The 18,880-nt window shown below is 40.8% G+C and overlaps 2 protein-coding genes across 4 annotated transcripts in view; one reads left to right on the plus strand and one right to left on the minus strand.

Moving 5' to 3' along the window:
* The window catches only part of itgb2 (integrin, beta 2), a 74,120-nt gene extending 67,930 nt beyond the window's left edge, over nucleotides 1-6,190 (plus strand). For both annotated transcript variants that reach the window (XM_033615067.2, XM_033615075.2), the window contains exon 16: nucleotides 5,027-6,190. In XM_033615067.2, coding sequence (XP_033470958.1) covers nucleotides 5,027-5,092 — 66 coding nt within the window. In that variant the 3' untranslated portion in view covers nucleotides 5,093-6,190. The remainder of the gene's footprint in view (nucleotides 1-5,026) is intronic.
* A 1,159-nt stretch (nucleotides 6,191-7,349) lies between these two features.
* Nucleotides 7,350-18,880, minus strand: part of ubxn4 (UBX domain protein 4) — a 49,308-nt gene continuing 37,777 nt past the window's right edge. The window contains exons 11-13 of one of the 2 annotated variants that reach the window (XM_033616174.2): nucleotides 13,720-13,851; nucleotides 13,226-13,434; nucleotides 7,350-8,239 (exon numbers count right to left, since the gene is read on the minus strand). In XM_033616174.2, coding sequence (XP_033472065.1) covers nucleotides 8,101-8,239; nucleotides 13,226-13,434; nucleotides 13,720-13,851 — 480 coding nt within the window. In that variant the 3' untranslated portion in view covers nucleotides 7,350-8,100. Of the gene's footprint in view, nucleotides 8,240-13,225; nucleotides 13,438-13,719; nucleotides 13,852-18,880 lie in introns of both variants that reach the window. The other variant, XM_033616164.2, reaches the window with a different exon arrangement.

The following is an 18,880-nucleotide window of genomic DNA, read 5'->3' on the forward strand; positions in this document are numbered from 1 at the left end:
TCCCAAAAGTGGCGCCGAGCCGCCTCACTGCACAACTCCGAATGGAATGGTTGTGACATCTAGTGTTGTCACGGTACCAAAATTGGGACCCACTGTACAGTACCAGTGAAAGTATCAAGGTTCTGTGTAGTATCACGATACCACAGCGAAAATGAGGCAGATGTGTCTTTTGTCATTTATAAAAAGATAAATCACTTTTCTATAATACATCAATGATATTTCAATGGACTAAATTACTTATTGACTTATTCATACTTCAAAAACAGCATCAATAAGTGATTAACTTAAGGGGGGATCAAAATAAAATAAATAAATAAAATAAAAATCAACCTGACAAGTAAAGAACAGTCCCTTCATAAGTAAAGAACAGTCCCTAAAGTGCGGTGAGGTTTGTGGGCCGTTACCTGCTACAGAGAGAGAAATGTGAACGCTCGTTTCTCCTCTGACACATCACATACCTGTGTGCCGCCACGGCTCAGATGTCCAGGTACTACTGGGCAGTCATGACGCCAATGAAAGAGGAAATTACCGGACCTGGAGTTGGACTTCTCTGTCGCCGGTAAGCCGTTATCTTGGGACGCGGAGCTCACGGGATTTGCGCGGAGCACATGAACACTCACCCTTGGCTTCTTGGTCTCCAAATCTTCAGTCCATAAATTAGTCTCTACTCCGCTGTGTAGGTATGTTACTGCCAGACACCTGTACCTGCTGCAGCGGAGTTGTCCTTTCCTTATGTCATAGATTAATTAGCGCGGTCGCGATCGGACAGCCTTATTGGCTACAAAGATGCAGCTGAAAGGTTTGAATATTAATTCAAATTGTGGGCGTACTCAGTAGCGACTTATGATTTTAAAAGTAGCGAAATACACTGCCTGGCCAAAAAAAAAGTCGCCACCTGGATTTAACTAAGCAAATAGGTACGAGCCTCCTGTTGGATAATTACTGCATGGGCGATTATCTTTCAGCTGGCAACAAGTTATTTAACCCCAACTGGTGCAATGAGTTGCTTCTCATTTCCTAAACAACCATGTCGAAAGACACATCCCGTGGTCGTGGAAAAGATGTTAGTCTGTTTGAGAAGGGTCAAATCATTGGCATGCATCAAGCAGAGAAAACATCTAAGGAGATTGCAGAAACTACTAAAACTGGGTTAAGAACTGTCCAACCCATTATTAAAAACTGGAAGGATAGTGGGGACCCATCGTCTTCGAGGAAGAAATGTGGCCGGAAAAAAATCCTCAATGATCGTGATCGGCGATCACTTAAATGTTTGGTGAGATCAAATCGAAGAAAAACAACAGTAGAACTCAGGGCTATGTTTAATAGTGAAAGTAAGAGCATTTCCACACGCACAATGCGAAGGGAACTCAAGGGATGGGGTTTGAACAGCTGTGTAGCCTTAAGAAAACCACTAATCAGTGAGGCTAACCGGAAAAAAAAGGCTTCAGTTTGCTAGGGAGCATAAAGATTGGACTCTGGAGCAGTGGAAGAAGGTCATGTGGTCTGATGAGTCCAGATTTACCCTGTTCCAGAGTGATGGGCGCATCAGGGTAAGAAGAGAGGCAGATGAAGTGATGCACCCATCATGCCTAGTGCCTACTGTACAAGCCTGTGGGGGCAGTGTTATGATCTGGGGTTGCTGCGGTTGGTCAGGTCTAGGTTCAGCAACAGTATGTGCTCAAAGAATGAGGTCAGCTGACTACCTGAATATACTGAATGACCAGGTTATTCCATCAATGGATTTTTTTCTTCCCTGATGGCACGGGCATATTCCAAGATGACAATGCCAGGATTCATCGGGCTCAAATTGTGAAAGACTGGTGCAGGGAGCATGAGACATCATTTTCACACATGGATTGGCCACCACAGAGTCCAGACCTTAACCCCATTGAGAATCTTTGGGATGTGCTGGAGAAGGCTTTGCGCAGCGGTCAGACTCTACCATCATCAATGCAAGATCTTGGTGAAAAATTAATGCAACACTGGATGGAAATAAATCTTATGACATTGCAGAAGCTTATCGAAACAATGCCACAGCGAATGCGTGCCGTAATCAAAGCTAAAGGCGGTCCAACGAAATATTAGAGTGTATAACCTTTTTTTTTGGTGGTGACTTTTTTTTTGGCCAGGCAGTGTAGATTACATGGTGTAAACTGTACTCAAGAATGAGTAAAATTACACACTTGAAAAAATACTCATAAAAGTACAAGTACCCAAAAAATCTACTTAATTACAGTAACGTGAGTATTTGCAATTCGTTACTTCCACCCCTGCTACTGCATCTGCTACAACTACTTTGGAAATATCTGGTAAAGATGTTCCAATGATTCTGCTCCCAAGTGCCAGTTTGAGCAAATCCAAATCCTCTAATCACTTTTAAGTATCTTGGGAATGGTACAATCATGTGAAACAATAAGGGCCATGAGGCAGTAATTATTACTTAATCTTGTTGCATTTCAGTCCAGTCCATGTTGTGTTATTAAAGAATTTATTGTCCTTCTACATTTTGGAGAAAACAGATGTGCAACACCTGGGAGAGCTCGGCCTGTACTAAACAATTATTTTTTTTATCAGTTAATTTAATGATTATTTTTTTGGATTACTTGATTAATCTAACGACTAATTAATCAGTTGTTCTCAAGATTTTTTGTGTTACTCAATTAATATAACCAATTTTCCCTGAAGAAATATCAAAAACTCAAGTGTTTTCCCTAAAAATCGATGGAAAATATTGGCATATTTTAAGATTTGTTATAATAATAATGACAATAATAATAATAATAATAATAATAAATCAAAAAGATTGGTGTGACACATGAATTAATTTAATTACTGTATATTATAGTAGCCCTTTCTTTGAACTGGAAAATCTGTATTTTTATGGTTATGACCTGGATTTATAAATATACAATTTTGATAATCACTGAAAATGCATTTTTGCATCAGTGTGGGGAAAATAACTGAAACAGTTTACAGACTGTAACAGCAGTCTGTTATATTAGTTTACACATTTTTTTACTTGTGCATGGACATTGAAGTTAACAGGAAACATAAAACGGCCACATAACAATGTAAGATGATACATGGTGTAACGTGAGCAGCGGTGCTGCAAGCTTAAGTGACTACTCAGTGTGTTTATAATCTTAATAAATCATGTGCCATGGACAGGGGCGTCATGCAACCCCAAAATGTGAGGGGGCACAGTGGATTGGGTTTGTGCGCTATGCGCGCGCACAAATTTTTTTGGGGGGGATGCCCTCAAATCACTTATTTTGGGCCCCTGCTGCACAACGCCTTGAGGTTGGATAGGGCCCAGACTCAAAGCCGACCCCCCCGTCCAGACACACACACACACACACACACACACACACACGCGCACACACTTAACGCATCTGCACCTTGCCATGTAAACTATTTTGTGTAAGGAGGAAAGGAGTTTTTCTCAAACAAACCCTAGCAGCTAGGAAAATATTGCAAACATAGCTAAGCTTATTGTATTGCATAAAATATTTGGCTACTCACTAACGTTAATACACACAAACGTGAACCCAGGCCGGTTCCCACTACTGACAGCAAAACGTAACGTGACGTAGATAACGATAGCCAATGTTATTGGCAACGGCGTGCCAAGGCAATAAAAAAGGACACAATCATACACACTCACCCATCTTGTTAGGCGGCCTAAAGTTATAGTCGTACTCTTTTGCGTCTATTTCCGGAACGGAAAATAAGAGCGACGTAATTCTTTTTTTAATGAAAGCAGGACACTTCAGCCTTTACATCAATCCCATCGGTGTGTTTATAGCTTACCCGGAAGCCTAGATGTCAAGCCGGTAAGATTGGCTGTCCAATGGGAGACCCGGGTGGCTAAAATCCAATGGGAAAGCTGTGAGCGGTCACATGATCGGCCAAAGATCGTTTATTATCAAGATGGTTGCTCTGTTGCCGTGTGTTCTCACTACTAACAGGAAATCTCTCCTAAATCCTAATAAATAATGCGTAAATGGTAATTTTACCATTTATGCATTTTATGCAAGTTACGGCCACTAAATGGGCCTGAGATGAAGGAGATTATTTAGAATACATTTCACTCAATATGACACTGATCATAGCTAGAAGGTAAAATAATAAGTAAGGTAAAGTAAGTAAAATAAAATTGGTTGAAAAAAAAAAATCCCTCAAATCTGAGGGGGCACGTGCCCCCTCGGTTTCTATTGACGTGACGCGTCTGGCCATGGATGTATGGAGGCAGACAGTAAACAGGACAGTGCTGTCTGCTGCCGTCTTAACAAAGTACTCCGGGATGCTTTCACTTAAAATATCCTTGCATAGCAGTTGTACTCCTGTGAACAATCATTTCCAATTTTGGGGGAATTTTTTTAGCTAAGGTTTGTTCTCTGGAGGAGTCCATGCTTTGCCTGGGCCACACTGCCTCTGTGCTGTTGACAATGCAGTAGCTTGCACGGCGCCATAAATAAGTGGAGTACTGGTTGCGGAAATACAATAGTTACACCGGCAGGCAGCTCTGTAGCAGCACCGCGGCAGCAACAATGTCTGTGTGAACACTGTCAGTGTGCGAGCTGCATCAGTTCATCAAGGTAGCTGTCATGTGCCACTCGCAGGTGGTGTGGCCTGAGCATTACTGACTCGCCGAGGTACGTTTTGCAAATTGACGTGTTATTGTAATCAGTGACACTGATTACATCATTAACTGGTTTTTTTTGGGGAGTTTTTCCTTATCCGCTGCGAGGGTCATAAGGACAGAGGGATGTCGTATGCTGTAAAGCCCTGTGAGGCAAATTGTGACTTGTGATATTGGGCTTTATAAATAAAATTGAATTGAATAAAATTGAAAATTGAATCAATGAATCGCTCCTGCCCTGCTAAGAGCATCAGTGACACTGTGTGGTTTTTTAATTTCCTTGTTGCATGTGATATAAAATCTTGAACTTAAGTGAATTCAAGACAATATTAAAAAACATCATAGATGAAATCAAACCAATCGCTGGGATTTCTCTGTTGCCAGGCTGACAACCCATTGTTCCATAAAGCCACCACCACCGTGACCAACCCAACCTTCACTGGAGAATGAGGACTGCCACTGCAGCACAGCACTCAAAACAGCAAAAAAGAGCTTTGGCAGGAGTTTTGAGTTATGGATGTATGTCAGCAGAGTATCATTTGTTATTGGGGATGCACAATAATATCGGCATGCTATCAGTATCGGCTGACATTGACTTTAAAATGAATGATCAGAATCAGCTAATGTGCTTTTTCGTATTTTGCACAATGAATGAATATTATATACATTAAAAAGCATTCCATTTAATGTCTCCATCTGCTGGTGGGCCATCACGATAAGCATATGCATAAATAATGTGATGTTAAATCCACTACAGAAGAGACTTGATCACTAAAATTAGGTGGATATATCAATACGGTAGTGGTTATCGGTAAAATTAGTTGTTACATCAGTATATTCGATACCGGCAAAAAGTCATATATTGTGCATTTCCATTTGTTATGCTATTTGCAAATGTTGACATTCACAGATTTATTTAGCTACTAGTTGACTTGCTTACTTTCTTAATGATGAATTTCTGTCATTTACTGTCTACGTGATTGTAGTTGTATTGTGCAACTTATTATTCCAAAAATTGCTTGTAATATTTACACATGTGATATATTATAATGTATGTGGATAGTAAGGCAGAGGTTGGGCATAATTTAAAGATTTGTAACATACACTCACCAACTACTTTATTAGGTACACCTGTTCAACTGCTCATTAACAATAATAGCTTATCAGCCAATCACACCACAGCAACTCAATGCATTTAAGCATGTTGACATGGTCGAGACCTGCTGAAGTTCAAACTGAGCATCAGAATGTAACCTGGTTCTAGCAAGGTGTACCTAAAAAAGTGGCCAGTAAGTGTACATACACTGGATGCATCATATTAGAACATTGCTACTCATTTTATATTTCAAAGCTATTTCGCTGTTGATGTGGCACATGCTTAGTCATTCCTAAAGAGATCCTTTGAAATGTATGTCTGTGAAATCAAATTTATTTTGGAGGTAAACATTTTCACAATTTGTTGTTATTTTAATTGTCATATAGGCTCAGGAAGGTGTAGTAATCAATGTTTCTGGCCAACAGACAACAATAAATCCAGTATTCACTCTCCTTTTAGCTTTGGTTTGGTCTTTACCAACTCCTGAGAGGATCATCTTGCTCTTTGTTCAGCAGCTGGTGGCTAAATGGTTTTTTGGTGCTGATCAGGTAATGTCTCTTTTCTCCTCAGGCCTGGTGTGAATGGCAATAGCATTGGGTTTCATTTAGAATGGTGCAACATATTTTTCAGAGACATGGTTCAAGGTTCAGTGTTCACATGGACAACACACATTTCATGACCCTGCTCAGAGGTTACATTCATTTTTACACAGACAGGAAAATGATGCTCCTCTTGCCCTGATCACAGAGAGAACATTGCAGGTTGCACTTTTTTTTTCTTAAATTGAGTGCCACTGGGAAAAAATTAAACAAAACGCTTTCTGTGCCGTTTTTGTTGTTGACAGGCAACTACCTTTTACCTCCTCACCCTAACCTTCCTGTGTAATCAATCCACTGGTTATTTTGGCCAGCCAAACACAACTTCTTGCTACGTTTCACAGTCATTAGTGTCTTGTTCCTAAATGGACAGGCAGAGGGAATTTGCTGTAGCTCTGGTTAAGGGTGAGAGGCTGTCAGCAAATAAGTTTGTTGGGCACAGGGAAACGGAGATCTGTGTTGGTATATGAGACCCTAAAAAATAGGCCAGATCATGGGAAGTACCACCAGTTGGTCCAGGAGCTTCACCTCCATGATAGCCGTTTCAGGTACTGCACTTACATGCCTCCATGCCACCTGTTTTCTACTGAGACAGTGGTAACTTTGGTTTGTAAAGTCATATAGATCTGGGTATCCAGCAACCACTACCACCAGTTTCTCCTCCATTGTTTACCAACTATGAACTTGTTGTCATGACCACCAGAGACGGCCTGCCTTTTTTTCAACTCAAGGAGTTCAGAGTGCTCTGGCAAAAATGCCAGGCGCCTAGAGCGAGCAAAAAGCTTTAGCTGCTAAAACGCTCTCTGTATGATTGAGGACTTATTGGGCAACTGCGCCTGTTTTCAAACTTTATACTTTATACTTATCATTTTGAGACATTTCAAAAATATTGGTAAACATTAACAACTCTCTCTAACAAATCAAATAATTAGGGTGCTTAAGCTCAAATGCATATAAGTAAATTAACCCATGTGTGAAGAGCGCAGGTCAGTGAAGACAACCAAGACACAATTCAATGCTTTTTTAAAAACAGGCTACTTTAATTTTCATTGTTGGATGAGGAGAACTACAGTAGTCACCCACTGTCAAGTAACAGAGACACATACTGCCATGGTATGTGTGTGTGCACCACCACCACCACCACCACCTTGGTAGAACTCCAACAGCTCCAGATGTTTAGTCCTCAGCTAGCAGCTGCAAGCTGTTTGATGAAATATTTCATACATTTAAAACAATAATGTCTTCATTCAACTGTTAGGTCATCCACAAGAGTCACTGGCAATGAGCCAACACCTTTTCAAAGTTAAATATTTCCAAACATCAGATTCCATTACATAATATGAAGCCAGGCTCAGATTACAACATCTTCAGTTCAGGTCAACTGTTTACTGCTGATGTGCTCTTTTCAGAGAATTTGGTGCCAGGCACAACCAGGGCCACCAAGGTAATATTCATCTCTGTTGGATTTGAGAATGATCAACTATGAGTTTAAAACACGAGAGGATACTGGTGTAGCCTGAGCCTGGGTTATTTGACAGAATCATTTCATAATCAACACAAAAACACTCAGCTTAAGCCCAAAGGAGGTTCTGTTGATTATTATTGATCTACCCATGCAGGCAAGGTTCAGGGGCATAAGCCTGGAACACAGTAAGAGAAGGAGAGAACAAAGGGATCAGCCAGAAATGCAGCAAAAACCTTGAACTTGTCACACTGAACTAATCACACCAGGAGAGCGAGAGGAAGGAAGAGCTGCTGTTATTGTGCTACATCTGCTGGGTGGAGTTCCCGTTCCAGGTGTTGTTGTCATCCTCACTGTCCTCCTGAGTCCTTAGCCTGCAGATTTTACCATCCTTCTTGAAGTCCTTGGGCCGCTTCTCCAGAGTGTGCTTGGAAAGAGATTCTCTGAGCAGACACAGAGGAAAATGGTAGGACACAAAGTGAGTCACTATCCACATATTCTGTACTACTGAGGTCGGTAGCTCAGGTGCACCAATAATCTTAAACTGTCACACGACAATAACTACGTTAAGACTGCTGTAGCTGCCAAAAGCTACTGGTCATGCCACACCAAATAAGACCATAGCAGAAGAAACTCTGAGTGGATTCAGGTGAACAAGGTTGTTTTATTTCTTTTTATTTGTAAGAGACTGAGTGTGCCATTAGTTCTATCAAGAGTTGAAACAGTGGCGCTGTAAAGGGATAGTTCAGATTTTTTTTTGAAGTGGGGTTGTATGGATTACTTGCCAGAAGTTAGTGTATTGCATACAGTGAATGTCAGTTGGCACACCCCCCCAGTTTGGAGAAACAGACTGGAGTAAGACACTGAAGCTAAACAATGTACTGGTATCGTGGGATCAGCAACAAAATGTTGCTCTTAATCACCTAAAAAAATCCCATCTAAAAAAAAAAATCTACATCAGTTTTAAATGTGTGCAATATTAAGAGTATTGCCACTACCTTTCAGCCTGTTCTGATGCAGGGTATATGCAGGAATCCTGAGGTTAATTTCATATCTTTTTAAGACTTTTTTAAGACCTTCCAAAAAAATCTTAAGACCTCATCGCCACTTCAAGCTGTCGTTAGCAGCAACGCATCTTTAACTTACTAAACAGTTGTAGTTTGCAATTAAATCTATGGAGCACAAACATACAACAAAACTCAGATAAGATGAGAAGGATTTTTTATTGTCTTTTGCTCCTCTGTTTGGTGCCTGGACGTGCGCCGTCGCGTGATGTCGCACAGGTACGCACATGGCCCTGAGCGGCAGTCCGAATGTGCCTACCTACACATCGTTGTTTGTAATACTCGCAAGGAGGAAAATAAATTATACATTCATGGATACTTTTTGTCAAAGCTTGAATGCCAAGAAAATTTAATACTTCACAAAATCGCGATTAAGACTTTTAATACTTTCAAGGGCCTTTATTTTCCAACATTTGATTTACCAACTTTCAATACTTTTTAAGACCCCGTGGACACCCTGTGATGGCAAACCCGCTGATGGCTTTAATGCCCCATCTATGCTCTCGTCAAAGCCACCAGACTGCAGTGACAAAAACAGCAATTTTAGCTCGCTGAACACAGGAGGTGCTGGTCTACTGCTGCTTCAATCAGTTAGTTTGTGTTATTAAGTATCTTTGGTGAATCCGAACTAACTCTTTTAAACCCCAAGGTCATACAATGACACAAACAAAATAACTATCTGTGGCAGTGGTAGACCAGCAGTTCCTGTGTCCAACAATACTCAATCACTGTTTTTCTCAGTGGAGTCTGGCTTTGAAGAGAGCAACAGAACAGCATTATTTTCCTGTTGGAAATCACCATCTGACATTAAGGTAAAGCAGTGAAAATATTCTATATATAGCATACACTTAGAATGATACTGACTTTTTTAAGTGGCTAAAATGCATGTTGTTGCTGACCCCTCCACATCAGTAGATTGCTTAACTTCTGTGTTGGACTCTAGCCTGCTTCTCCAAACTGGGGTCAAGCTGAATGACATCTACTGTATGTAATACACTGTCTGTGGATAAATACTCCATACAACCCCACTTCAAAAATTCTGAACTATCCTTTTAAGCTCTCATCATACACTCAGGCAATAAATGCTGTGTGGAATTCTGTGAGATTGTGTTTGCAAGAGTGACCCTAAAAAAAGTGCAACACTGCTGTCAAGTCCATACAGCCTCAGAATGTTGTGGACTGGCTCTCAGCAATACAGAGTGTTGACCAATAAAGACCTAAACAAGGGTGTAAAATGGAGGAGCATTCCTTTTATTACTGCCAAGTCTTTTTTGTGATGGATCATGATAAAATGAAAAGAACAGAAACTATCTTGGATGCTTCAAGCACATCTTCCCCCCAGCAGCACAGAAGATCTACACAATCAGAACAGTTTCAAGGTGGACACCAAAGATTAGGGTAAGCAACTCAGCATCTGACCAAATGTCTTCCCTTCTATTCCTGAGATATGACAGTGAATAATGGCGAGAAAAGTGTTTGATACAGAATATTATGATATCACAGTGAAGCTGACCTTTTAGTGACCCAATCATCTAGTAAATAGTGACTGATCACGCAACAAAATATGACTGGTGGGTCAGGCATGTGGGACAAAAAATGATGAAGCAGCGTTCCGAGTCAGTCATTATAATAATTAATAGACTACCTTACAGAAACCTTGCGTGAGTCTACAGGCCTTTCCCAAACCGCCCCCTACACCCTCTCCCTATCTACTTTCACTCTGTTTCTGCGTTAGATGGTTCGATACATTTATTGCTGTCCCAAACCAACTAGTGAGGAGTGGAAGTGGGTTATAAAACCCTCCAACAGCAAGCCTGCACCAGTATTGACTTACGGACCATGTGCAATGCAGAACTGTGTTCATCATGAAAGACACTGAGAGTGGGTGTTTCTCTGGTGATCTGGAGAATTCAAGGATGAGGCCGATCACTGAGTTCTTTCTTGATGCACGTTTAATTACGAGCTCGGATCAACATGGCTACATGCAGAAGCTATGTGATGATTGTGAACAGAGAGAGACACAGCTTATATAGGATGGTGGCATGTATACTATTACCTAAAATGGTGCCTTGACACATTTAACTTGACCTTGGGCCAACTAAAATTAGTCTAACTTGTCCATTCATCAGTAAGCCTAGCACTTCTGACGCCATGACGTCTGTCACAATGGAACATGATCCCCAGGGGGTCTTGAAGTATCCACTGGTCAGTGGAGATGTAAAAATACATACCAACAAATGCTTCATACAAATAAAGTTGTGTGCGACTACCCTTAGAAATGTAAACTGTTGAAACTACAATAGACATTTAATATTGTCATAAACACGTTAAAATCTTAAATACAACAATGTATTTAGGATCAAATCTATACCTCTCTAGTCTCTATAAAAATGGTAGTCGTGTTTATTTTATAGTAAAGTGTAACAGGAACTGAAAAAAAAAAGAGAAGCTTATAAACAGAGTGAAAAATGCGAAGATGTTTACAAAAGTAAAAGACAAGAAATGTCACTGATGAATCTCAGAAATACGTTGTATACCCCTGTATGTTTTATTTATTAATTTACTTATTTATCGATGTTTCTTTTAATGGCAAAAGGATAATATCTGCTACCAAAATTCCGGTATACAGCAGCACAAATCAAATAAATGTGATACAAATACATATAAACACCATACAATGGGAGTAATTTTACTTTTCTCCATGTTTACCAAATATAACAACAGCTCCATTTGCCGCTGCATGCCACTGTGTTTCCCGCCCTACACCTTGATGTAGGGAGCTTCATTCAGCTGTGAAGGGGACTGTAAATGGAGATGGAGTGGGAGTGGGTAGTGTCCAGTTTTGGAAAGGCCCTACCGTCACCCTCTCTGCCCTCTCTCTGAACACAGACTCACAGATTGAACAGTGCTGTGGTGCTCATCTCTGTCCTCTGTACGTAAGACTGTCCTACTGTAATGAATATAGTTTGCGGGTCAGGTGGTTGATTAACATATATTTTTAGCATCCCATTAATCTTTTTTGTATGATTTTATACCCACTCCTGTCCTGACACTACAAAATATTATAGCTCATCTGGTGTTCATTCTCTGCAGAAGCACCTCCATTTCAAAACAGAAGTTTTTGTTAATGTTTTGAGGTCAGTGCTTCAGTGTCTTCAGACTTTTGTTTGGGCATTCTTGATTTAACTCTCTCAACTTTTCTTCATCTTCAGTTTCCGTGTGCACATGTCCCTGCAGTCTCATGTCCTTTCATGGGGATTTGCGGGCATTTAGAAAGGAGAACAAAATCCGCACACTGAATTAGAGCTCCCAGTTTACTTTATTGACTAAAATACAACGTTTCAACTCAAATGGTCTTCCTCAGGCAACTTCAAAAGAATGAAATGGCAGGTGGCAGGTGTATATATATATATATAGGTTAAGAGCCAGGTGACATCCCACCCACGTCATCTGTCAATCAAACAATCAGACAGTCGTTCAGGTGAGCCATATATAGGCATATAATGGCTACTGCACGAAGGATTTGCATATCAATAAGTGCAAAGAATACAGATATACAAAATATACAAATTGTTACTGAGGAAACACACAACACAAAAGAGACAATTTAACTATTAGAAAAAACTATTAGAAAAAACTTTTTTTTTCAATAAAGTAAACTGGGAGCTCTAATTCAGTGTGTGGATTTTCTTCTCCTTTCTGCATGGATCCCTATTATCCAGCACCTGACCAAAAACAGGACTGGATGTGCGCACAACTACTCTGTCTTCTGATTTGTGGGCATTTACCTATGCTAATTAGGAACAACTGACACATGCTGTCAACTTACGAGGACAGCGGGATGCATCGTGATAAGAACACAGGTGCAAACAATTCTGCTGTTTAAGAACACATTGTGAATCTGAAGTAGACTTTTCTTAGGAATTGTTTTTAAGAACAAATATAAGAAAAAACTTAGGAAGCTATTGGTGAATGAGGCCGTTTATATTCCGTTATTATTTACATCTTACACAGCATCACAACTTTTGGGGAATCAAGGCTGTAGTTTTGCCATTTTTATCAGCTTTTTGCGCTTGTGTTGTGTTGAACATTTTAGATCACTTTGTGACAGCTCAAGAAATTTTAGATGAATTTCCCAGAGAATTTGGTTTGGATCTATAGTTGTTTATCAGTGGAGACTATTGGATTAGTCGGGGGGGTTTTTTTTTTTTTTTTTTTTTGGACACATAGTGGTGAATGTTTATACCTCTACATGTTCCTCAGGCTGCACAGAAGCAAAAGTTGGGTCCAGCTTTGGTTGATGGAATGGGTATACTATATGCAATATGTATTTCTATCTGGGATGGAGCAGTGACTGCCCCTTACCTCTTTGTTTTGTCAGAGGCTGATGATGAGTTGGTGTAAGAGTTGGCCTGGTGGGCGGGACCTCTGGCTGCTCCAGGAGGGGGTGGGGCTGCAAACAGGAAGGAGCTGAGAAATCTCCATACAGCCAGCAAAGGGTAGAGGAGGGTACCCAGGACCGCCCAGATCCCACCACCAGAGGACTGGACCACTGTGTTAGCAGGCCTGCCTGACTGCTGAAAGGGACAGCATCCAAATAACATTCAGAATATGTTATGTGACGCTCACAGACATGAGACTGCTGACCATGTGAACGTCAGATACTGAACCATTCTTTTAAAAACACTATGACTTAAAATTGCCAGATTTTAAGAATGTTACAGTAACATCCACGAAGATCAAACAGATCCTCTGCTCAACACACTGTGTTAGTCTACTTGAATCATTCAGGCATGACTTAGGTACTGGGCTGCTGACTGACTAATTGACACAGTGAAGGCGGAGTCAGGTTTACTCACTGGCAGAAGCACGATGGAAGCACTGGGAGCCAGTTCCAGCTCCAGCAGAGTCTTGTTCAGGTCCTCACTGGTGAATTCCCGCCGAGGGAACATGGTCGCCAAGGAGAAGTTACCGTAGCGGTTTCCCACCTCCTGAGACAGAGCCAGCGCAAAACATTCCACAGTCATTCTGCATGAATGGATTTACAGTGCTGTATGGTTCACTTTATTCCACTGTCACATTACTCAAAGATGTGACTGATGTAGAATCATTTGAAAGTTACAGTTGTGTTGAGAGACTCCTGAGATTCTACAACATCAGGGGCCTGTGGGGCTCAACAGTATGGGAAAATAATCTAATTATGACTTTTCAGACAAATAATGCGCTTGCAATTCAGTATGTTGTTCTTTTTAAAAAAAAAAATAAAAATCCTTATTTTCGGCATTATTTACTATACACAAGCAGTAAATTATCCTATACAGTATAATCAACACAACACTGGATACAATTAACATCTACACTGCTCTTTCATTAGGCCAGGCCTACATCTTATGATGAAATTAGATGAGTTGACTAATGAATGCACATAACATATCTTTATTTAGCTTACATTGTAACTAGAATTACTGCCTCGTGACATCCACGTACCAGTCAAGTTTCTCTCTCTCACAGTTAATATCCATGTCTGTGAAAAACATGAATGCTTCACACCCATCTTCCCCTGGCAGCACCAAAGTTCTATACAATCAGCACAGTTTCAAGGTGGGCACCCAAGATTAGTGTCACCAATTCAGTATCTGACCAAATGTCTCCTCTTCTGTTCCTGAGATATGACACTGAATAATAGCTAGAAATGTATTTTATGCAGAACATTGTGATGTCACAGTAAAGCCACCGTTTGACCTTTTGGACATAAAATGTCATCACTTCATTATTTTATTCTATTAGACATTTGTGTGAAGTTTTGTCATAATTAGCATATGAATTCTTGAGTTATAGCCAAAAATATGTATTGTGAGTTTCTAGTAGGGGTATGTTTCCTCAAAATCAGCTCGACTAAAACAATGAGCTTCACCGTCTGTTACAGGCCACATTTTGGCCTTTGTCGTGCTAAAAAAAACTGGACATCTCTAGAAAAGTTTGGTCTCATTTTAAACCAGAGCATCTGCAAATTATTCTGTACCAGATATGTTATGGTTCACTAAAGTTAGGTACGTTACGAGACAAATTAGTCCCTGTTTTTGTTATCTTCACTGCCAAGCTCTTACTGATATGTGCTGGGTCCAGGCTGCAAGGCTAATTGACACTCATGACTCTTTCCAGGACAACCTGGGGCCCAGTGTGGTATCCTCCTCAATTCTTGTCTTGATAGCTAATAGAAAAAGAATGAATTTGCTAAAAAGCAGGAAGCATCCAACTACATAACATGCTAAATTCAGCTTTATTAAACGTCAGGTCTTTAGCAGGAAAAACATTTTTAATCAATGATTTTATCATCAAGCATTATCTTAATTTTGTGTTTTTAACTGAAACTTGGTTAGACCAAGATAACAGTGGAGCTGTTCTTATTGAGTCAACCCCTCCCAACTTCAGTTTTATGAGTGAAGCCAGAGTGCATAAGAAAGGTGGTGGAGTTGCCATTTTGTTTAATGATTCCCTCCAATGTAAGCAGATGTATTATGGAAGTTTTGCTTCTTTGGAATATGTGGCTCTTCGCTCTGCTCGAGCGATGTTCCTAAACATCTACAGGCCGCCTAAGTACTGTGCAAACTTTTTTGATGACTTCGCTGAGCTGCCGTCCATAGTCTGTATCAACTTTGTGTAGTTATTGTAGGTTATTTTAACATCCATGTTGACAACCCCCAGGCCAGAGGCACTAAAGAACTGTGTTGTGTCCTTGATAACTATGGACTGACTCAGCATGTGACGGAGCCCACAGACAATAAAGGGCACACTCTGAACTTAATCATCTCCAAGGGTCTGAGTATTTCTAAGGTTGTGGTAACTGATGTTGCTCTCTCTGATCATTCCTGTGTGTTTTTTGAGAGTGCTATCTCCGTACACACTAATATTGAAACAGAGGCAATCACCAAAAGGTATATCACTGATAACACCAGTGAAATATTTATTCAGACTTTTCCTTCCTTGCAAGCTCTCTCTCTCATGGGTCTCAGTCAATGAGCTTGTAGAAGATTTCAGTTCTAAAATTACAAATGTGATTTGATGCATTGTGCCCACTAAATTGAAGGTGGTGTCTGGTAAGAAAAAGATCTCCATGGAGAAATGCCACGCTGGTCAGAACAGAAAAAAAAGTGTATCGAAAAGCTGAACGCAGATGGCAAAAAACAAATCTTCACTTCGCATTTATAATTTGGAACTGAGAAATGCAAGGCGGTCCTTCTTCTCTGACATCATCACCAAAAACAATAATAATGCACAAGCCTTATTTGCTACAGGAAACAGGCTAACAAACCCTCCTGTGTCAGTAGCCTCTGAACTTCTGTCCACCAGGGCCTGCAATTAATTTGCCTCCTTCTTCACTGACAAATCCAGCAAATTAGACAAGCAGTCATTGCCTCCATATCAGGTACAGGATATGTGTTGTCCGTGTGTCCACTTAAGACCAATTCAAGTAACTAGGATCCTCGGATCGGGTATCGGCGGCGATCACGTTATTTTTACAAAATCGGCATCGGTAATAAAAGATCGGAGGAATCAAAACAATAACGATGGCCAGGTTTTCCATCTATGTTGTTCATTGTTGCCTCCGCTTTCCAATGTATAAAGTATGGCGATCCTATATATTTTATAAATATATTTTTTTTATAAGACAGTCAGCTGATGACTTGCTCACCTCCAGACACTGAGGTACCTCCAGACACACCCACCGGTGCTATCGCCAGTGGGATGGCTCGATCAGCTGAGCCCAGGTAGACCGGCCCCTACATTATGCCGCTCCTGGCAGTATGGCAAGAGACGCCGGCGAGTGAGAAATAAGCCATAAGCATATTCGGCCTACCACAGCATTTTACACCACTCAAAGTCCGCGAAATAGGTGCGCTTCCCCGTAGAATATCATCCATCCAGCCACCGGCCTCACCTCAGAGATTCCGCCACGGATATCAAGGGATCCTATGGAGCCTCCACGCCCGAAACAATGCCGGGGCGTTACGGCATTCACCCACGGTCCCATGAATTGGCAAAAGCAACCGGGGGTTACTTTCCGTTTCATTATTCCTTATTTGGAACCTTCGGGCTGGGTTGATTTATTGTTTTGAAACTGAACTGAGTCAGAGCAAACAGTGGATTTTCTTTACCTCCTAGTTTGCGGGAAAACCTGGGGTGGAGATTTCTTTTGTTTAGAGAACTGTGTGGATTGAACTGAATTGAACTGTGATATGTTATTTGGAAATCCTGGAGTGGAGTTTTTTGTTTGAACTTGATTGAACTGACTGAACGGAATGGAACATTTCTTTTCTTTGGTGAAAAAAAATATATACTTTCTTGAAACTGATCACTGTTGTAATTGAATTTTTGTATAGTATAGTGTAATTCTTTTGTTCTACAGAAACCAGGTAAAAACAATTTAATTTTTTGTATGGGTTTTATGGTTTCTTTGTGGGGTTTGACTGAGTAAAAGAAAAATATTTGTTGTGTCAAACCGCTACAAAAGATATAGGCATATTTTGTTTGTTGAAGACAAGAAGAAGATATTGAATTTGTTTATATTTTGTGCTGCTGAACCACCGATAAGCTTTTTGGATACTATCTAAATAAAAAACAAATCTCTCCCTTATGGGACAACTTGGATGCATTCTTTTTTTTTTCCTTTCTTAAAGCTATAGTGTGTAACTTCTACAGGTCCGTAAATGTCCGTTTCACCCAAGCCACTACTAGAGGAGATGACACAATGCTGGTTAAGCCGATCGGCTCCTCTAACATCTCGCGGTATTTTTCAATATATATCATTTTTAGTATGCGTGTAGACCGGCGACATTCCCGTGCTGGCGCACAGGAAATGCTTCCTCACAACAAGAAGAGAGGGGGAGTTCGAGCAGAGAGTGTCACAGCAAGAGGCAGAGCGCAGGTAGAAAGTGAAAGCAACATGGCAGAGAAGCGGCCGAGACACGGTTCAGAAGTGGATCCTACCACAAAGAAAAAGCCTGGACATTCGGCTGAAGGTCTATTAGCAAAGAAGGAAAGTGACAGACGGAGAAGGCAAACAAGGATTTGTATTGGCGTTGCTTTTTCTCGGTGGAGAGCCCTGAAGGAAGAAATTGGGCTGAGGGCAGACACGGATGTTGCCTTGCTGCTGTTGGATAAGTAAGCGACTTGGTTTATTACTTTATTACTTTAGTACTTTATTATTTTCTTGGAAATGGTGCTATGAACGTAATGTAATGTTAGCAGCCTGGTGTTCGCCACGTTGTGTAGCATTGTGTACACGGTGTGAAGCGAGTGTTACTCTGTGTACACAGTGTGTAGCGAGTGTTACTCTGTGTACACGGTGTGTGGCGACTGGCCAGTGTTACTCTGTGTACACGGTGTGTGGCGACTGGCGAGTGTTACTCTGTGTACATGGTGTGTGACGAGTGTTACTCTGTGTACATGGAAGTGCCTCCGGCTTATTAGTTGTAATAACGCATTATCCGCTGGGAGGCGACAGAAGTTACGCACTATAGCTTTAATGCTTTGCAAAGTATCAGATCGGACTCAGTATTGGACTCGATTTCAAAATAAAGGGCTCGTATCGGATCGGATGCAAAAAAAATGTGATCGGGACATCCCTACAAGTAACATAACACAAGTTTATCCGATCAACTTTAAAAACCTGGAGGACATTATACAACATCTGAAATCCTCCTCCTGCTGCCTTGATATTCTGCCAGCAGGCTTTTTCAAAACTGTTTCTAACTGCATGGCCTCAGATCTCCTACAGATTATCAACACATCTCTTCTCTCAGGTGTCTTCCCACGGACCCTGAAAACTGCCGTCATCAAACCACTCTTAAAAAAGAACAATCTAGACACCTCAGTAATGAACAATTATAGGCCCATATCAAACCTCCCGTTTATCACTAAAATCATTGAAAAAGCTGCTTTTCAACAGCTAAACAACTTGTCGGTGAAGATTCTTAGTCATCCAGGTCATGGTAATTGTAACTGCTAATATCGTAGGCA

This window comes from Epinephelus lanceolatus, chromosome 14 (genome assembly GCF_041903045.1).
Source record: "Epinephelus lanceolatus isolate andai-2023 chromosome 14, ASM4190304v1, whole genome shotgun sequence".
Lineage (NCBI taxonomy): Eukaryota > Metazoa > Chordata > Actinopteri > Perciformes > Serranidae > Epinephelus > Epinephelus lanceolatus.